Source organism: Arachis duranensis, chromosome 9, assembly GCF_000817695.3.
Source record: "Arachis duranensis cultivar V14167 chromosome 9, aradu.V14167.gnm2.J7QH, whole genome shotgun sequence".
Lineage (NCBI taxonomy): Eukaryota > Viridiplantae > Streptophyta > Magnoliopsida > Fabales > Fabaceae > Arachis > Arachis duranensis.
This window is the reverse complement of record NC_029780.3, coordinates 4,108,719-4,114,879: the sequence shown is the minus strand read 5'-3', so window position 1 is coordinate 4,114,879 and position 6,161 is coordinate 4,108,719. Positions and strand designations below refer to the sequence as shown.

The following is a 6,161-nucleotide window of genomic DNA, read 5'->3' as shown; positions in this document are numbered from 1 at the left end:
TTATATAATAAATAATTAACTACAATTTTTTAATTTAAATTACTCAATTTATTTTTAAAATAAAATACGATAAAAATACTAATATCATAATTATATCAACTAATTTTTTAATTAAATTATTTATATAAAATAAATTGATTTTTTTAAATTAAATGATAACACGTGACATCCAAAAACAACCTCATGTGTCTGCACATGAGTTTCTGCCATTAATTAATCGTATAATTAAAATTAAAGTATTAAACACATACTCAGGATCTAGGTAGCCTGGAGTTCCAGCAACAATTGTCGACACATGCGTATCGCTGTCGGCCGCAAAGCATTTGGATAATCCAAAATCAGCGAGTTTGGCATGAAATTTTTCGTTTAGTAGAATATTGGAGCATTTCACATCTCTGTGGATTATAGGTGGCTTACAACCATTATGCAGATATTCCAATCCTGAATTTAAATTTGAATCATGCATAAATGGTTAAAAACTAAAATTTGATGAAGAAATTTACGTATTCATTTCTTTCTCTTCCTAACCTTGGGCTGCATCCAATGCGATTCGAAGTCTATCTTCCCAATTTAAGGACTTCTCCTTATCGTTTTTTCCTATAAAAACGTAAGAAATTTCACAATATTTGATAACAAAAAAAATTGAAGTAACAAAATATTTCTAATTAAAAACTTTTTTAAAATATAAAATCATTTACACATTTTAGAGCATAGATAAAAAATAATTGTGATGGTACCTGAAAGATGTTCATCTAAATTTCCATTCGCCATGTATTCATAGATGAGTCCTATGTTAGTTTTTTCATTGCAATAACCAATGAGAGACGTTAGATTTCGGTGATAGACTCTCATTAGAAGCTTAACCTGCCATTCAAAGTCATGATAGCAACAATATGATTTAGATTGAGATTTCTTTCACTTATATTCTTTTCTATGCATGTATTGATTATTGAGCACTTGCCTCGGCAACAAATTGTTGATATCCTTGCACGGATGATAGCGAAAGCATCTTGACAGCCACTTGAATGTCCTCAATAAAGCCATGGTAAACCTTTCCGAATCCACCTCTACCAAGAATCTTATCAAAGTTGTTGGTCATCTTAACAACCTCATTAAATGAATATTGCCGTTGCTTTGATTCCAGTTGCGACCCCTTCATTGAGTTCCGACGTTTCCCAAAAATGGTCGTAGAAGCTGATTTTGATGAAAACTTTCAGTTAGTGACAATCACATATTATGTAGACAAATTTTAGAGAATTATCAGAATTTATTATTTTTAGCTATTATTTAGTTATCATTAATTCCTTTAGTGTAATTCCTTTGTCTCATACTTTTAAGCATTAATGACTAACTGATAATTAAAAACAATAAATTGTAATGGCTCTCTAACATTTCTCATTAGCGAAATCAGAAATTGTCTATTAACGTTGTGTAGAGATTGTAATTATAAATTCCAGTTAGCAACAGTTACCATATTGCTTTTTTAGGCGAAAGATTATAACTGCTTCAACAATTACTAGAAGCAGTAATATCCCTGCAATTGATGCTACCACTGTAATGGTTGCATTATTATTCTTCTTTCTTGTATCATTTGTTTGCTGGTTGCATGAAGTTGATGCACATAGATTTGGATTTTGTCCCACACTATAAAATAAGCATTTAGATGACAACAAAGTTAAAGCAGGTACTTAGGAAATTTTGTGAGTAATTATTATTATAAAAATAAATTAAAGGGATCTTCAATGTCAAGTAGATATTATTGATTCTTGGTATTAAGTATATATCAAGGATAATATCTACCTCAAGGATAGTTGACCATCACTTTGTTTTTGAAGGAGTTCATTTGAAATTGAACCTGATAGATTGTTGTTTGCCAAGTTTCTGCAAAAGCAGAAAACAAATATGACATCCTTGTCAATTTAACTTTAAAATAATACTAGGTAATAACTTTTTTTTATTAACATTAGCTAATTTTTTTAAAATTATTTTATTTATCTTAAATTCTAGACTCTAAGGCATAAACTATTAACTCTACGTCTTAAGCTATAAACACTAAATTTTAAAATTAGTTAATGTTAGGTAACAAAAAGTTAATTTTTAATATTTTTCGTAATTTTATAACCAATAAAATCATGTGAACTTACAAGTATTCTAGTGATTGCATTTGTGCCAGAAAAGAAGGTATATTCCCACTTAAGCCATTGTCCGATAAATCTCTGGGAGGACAATTCAAATTCACAGTTACAATCCAAAACGGAGGAAAAAAATACACAAATGTAATAAAATGGGTTTATTATTCATAGGTAACTTTTTATATGAAGATAATTTTATTTTAAAATGATAGTTTAGATATTAGACAGGTACTATATTAAGTAATTTATTTAAATATATCAAATTATTTAATGATTTTTAACTGTCATAACTTAGTCACGTAAAGATATGTCTATGTACTTAGCCACCTTATTTATTTATGAACTAAATGAGATGAGATGAGATGAGATAGATACTCACAAGGATTTTAACATGGTAAGCTTGGAGATATCAGCCGGTATATGTCCGGTGAGTCCACTTGAAGACAAATTCCTTTATATATTCCATTTCCAAAAACATTATTATTTCAATCATGAATATAATTAACAGTTTTCTAATTTTTGTGTTATTGAATGAATGATGAGCTTACAAGGATGTGATTCTTAGAAAGCCATCAAAAGAGCTACACTCTACACCTTGCCACTTGTATGCAATGGGAGCACATGGATCTCCTTCCCAGTTTCTACTGTCCATCCTATAAGCCCTCTTGATGTTTGTGACTGCATCCACTGATGTGTATATACAAGCAAAGCTAAATATGCTTTAGGGCGGGTAAAATGGGCAAAATTCATCGGGTTAGCTCGTTTACCCATTTAAATGGATGGATTTTGTCTCTAAAATTAAGTCCGTTTAAATTTTGGGTTAAACGGGTTGTGCCCGATTAACTCGAAAAAAAAATGACGGGTTAAACGAGCTAGCTTGCGGACTAAATGGGTGGTCCGTTTATTTTTTTCACATTTAAAAAAAAAAAACAGTACTTTTAGTTGATATTTCTCTCGATCTGACCTAAAAATTCGACCCATCAACTAAAAAAATAATATTTTTAAAGGTTTTTGACTATTTTTTGTCAAAATATTTTTCAAAAAATAAAATTAAATAATAAACGGGCTGACCCGTTTAACCCATCGGACAGACTATAAACGGTCCGAACTAAAAAATTCTGGTCCGTGAATAAAACAATTTAAACAGACTAGCCCATTTAACTCACAGATTTAACGAACCGGACGGCCGGACTAGCCCGTTTGAAAGCCCTAATATGCTTACAAGAACCGAAAGAACAAGCTAAGTTAGACAAAATAGCAGCATCATACCGTCATTTTTTTGGGTTTCTAACTCTGAAAAATCTTTAGCAAAATAGATCTCAAGAGCATTGATGATGGGTGGAAGGGTGGAAGATTGTGTCCGAATAAGTGAAATGTGGCCCCTTTTTGTTAGAAGCCAAGGCCCGGTTAGAGTATTTCTGGTGTGTACTTTATGGTATTTGAGTTGTAATGCTGCATTCCAAGTCACGTCATTTATGGTGGTATTGAATGATCTTGTTTGATTTGCACCCAACTTCTGAAGCTCAGCGAAGTGTAAGTAGAAATAGTATTGGTGCTCAGTTTCATCATCAATCTCCCAGTTGAAGTCTAATGAAGCAGTAACGTTTCTTGGTGTAGCTGCAGTCTCCATCACAACTGCTGGTGGTTTAAAGTCATTCTGAATCAAGTCATCGTTGCCAAGTCTGCTGCTTAATTGTGTCCACTTGTTGTCCCAATAAGGCTCCCATATTCGATCATATGGATCATCTTTATACCTGTATAACCAACATGTATAACATATTAATATTATATGTTCCCATAACTTATATAGTAATAATCAATCATGCTATGCTAGGTCATGTATGTATATAAAAAATGCATAGTGCTATATATATTACTAAAGATAAGAGACTCGAATCCACAACTTCTTAATTGAATATGGAAAGACTATATTGTTTAAGCTATATAATTAATAGATATTCAAATAATTTGTTTCAATTTCATCCCTAACTGCGATGCTAAACCATGGTTACTTCCATCACCAAAACTGTCTCTTTCTTTGTGTTCCTTTCTATAAAATAATTAAAAAAAACCTACGGTATAAATTGAAAGATTAATTTTATTGTTATCTCATTAAAAAAAAATGAATACTCACGCGCAGTTCTTTACACATAAAATTAATAGTAAAAAATTTATTAAATAACAATTTAATTAAACATATCAAATTATTTAATAATTTTTATAAAAATGACTGCGCGTGAATTTCTACCTTAAAAAAATTCATAATCCTTGATATTTATACACTAAACTAGAGACGCAACGTGATCGGCATGAAGCTAGGTTCCTTGCATTGGAAATCTCTGAAATTGAAAAAGTGGATAAGGGTAAATTCTCCCTTTAATGGTGGAAATAAGAGTAAGATATATTTAAAAGAAAGGGGCTCGCCTGTATGTTAAATTGGTGATAGAACCAAAATCCAACCTTCGGAATAGTGCCAATGACGTAGACGGCTTTTTGGTGGTATAAGTAGCATTGTTCAAAATCCTCATTTCTATAACTGAAATGAACGGTGTTCCTGTGCCTTTGTTAACCATACAGATATGGATATAATCCAGTGATGGAGTGTGTATGATCTCATAATTTTTACTGAGTGATGAATTTGTGAATTTCACTGTGTCCCAAAAATGAACTCCGAGATAAATATCAAATTGTGGGAGCTTATTAAGACCATCATAGTTTCCATACAAGAAACTAGTTCTGATTAAATATCTAGTAGCACTTGTTACGACATTTATTCTGTAACAGTTTCTTGTTCCGTTAGGAAAGCTCCGAAGGTAAGTAAAATATTGTTGATGAGTAGTCTTATCTTGGGGCGACACAGTTTTACTTACACCAGAATCAATGAAATTAGCATCTGAAATATAATTGATTCCTGTGCTCTTCTCAGTGTAGTTGGAATTTTCAGGTAGTCCACAATCTATGCTAGTGAATTCTGATGTACATAAACCATACAATCTTAGTATTAAAAAAATACAATCATATTATGTGTACACCAAAATTAGCCACTAAAATTAGTTACTAGTATAAAATATATATAAAAATATAAATATATATTAAAAATAAATTAATTAAATCACCTATATTTTTATATACAAATACATTAGTGGTTAATTTTAATGACTAATTTTAATCTACATATAGTATTTTTTGAAAAACATATTGTAACTTACACCTACTTTATCTTTATCTTCAATTTTTTTCCCTAAACCAAAAGTGTTGTTCAAATTTGAATAGAGTTTAACTAAGGATTTTTTTTCGGTTAACATTAGTTAATTTTTTAAATTTTAAATTATAACTTTTAAATTTGAATTAAAATTAATTCTAAATTCTTTAAAAAATAAAGATTAAAAATAATTTTACAATAAAAAATGTACTCATACTAATTACTTAAAAATTAATTTCTTATGCTAAAATACTAAAGAATTAACACTTTTAGCTAAAAAAAAAACAAGAGTTGGTAAGTATCAATTCAAAAATTAAACAAAAATAAAGTAAAAATATTGATCATTAAAAATTTATGTATCATATACTTTTTCATTTAAATAATAACCGAACCTGATTGATCCTGGCCTAGGACCGGTGCTAAGAAAGACAGAATTCCAAGCAGTAGAAAAAGAGAATACAGAGAATTTGCCATCATCTTTGCCGTATACTAGCTATATTTTGTTTTGGGTGACAAATATTATGAGTGGTTGAGTGCCGCTATGTAATGGCCTTGTATTGCTTAAGTAGTTGCATTTTGTACGAAGCAATTTATTTGACCATTTTATTATTTTATTATAGTTGTGTTATTATTTGTACAATTGTACTAGCTCTCTATAATATACAAATTATGAGATATTAGTGTTGACCCAGAGGGGAAAAAAATTCTATCCTTCCTAATAGTTTATTCCTTTCTAAGATGTTCATCATATTTTACACCACGACTGATTCAAAGTACTATTTTATAATATTATCACAAGAGTGAATTATGGTATGGATGTATTAATT

At 30.0% G+C, this 6,161-nt stretch overlaps 1 protein-coding gene across 1 annotated transcript; it reads right to left on the bottom strand.

The window, feature by feature from the left end:
• Nucleotides 1-181: 181 nt before the first annotated feature.
• LOC107464112 (probable LRR receptor-like serine/threonine-protein kinase At1g05700) lies at nucleotides 182-5,856 on the bottom strand. Its single transcript, XM_052254136.1, has 12 exons — nucleotides 5,727-5,856; nucleotides 4,593-5,103; nucleotides 3,402-3,886; nucleotides 2,681-2,819; nucleotides 2,512-2,583; nucleotides 2,145-2,216; nucleotides 1,801-1,881; nucleotides 1,472-1,644; nucleotides 962-1,194; nucleotides 738-864; nucleotides 529-597; nucleotides 182-441 (listed from the first exon to the last, which is right to left on the bottom strand). The coding sequence occupies exons 1-12, from the start codon at nucleotides 5,809-5,811 to the stop codon at nucleotides 182-184; spliced, it is 2,307 nt and encodes a 768-aa protein (XP_052110096.1). The 5' UTR covers nucleotides 5,812-5,856.
• Between the last annotated feature and the right edge of the window lie 305 nt (nucleotides 5,857-6,161).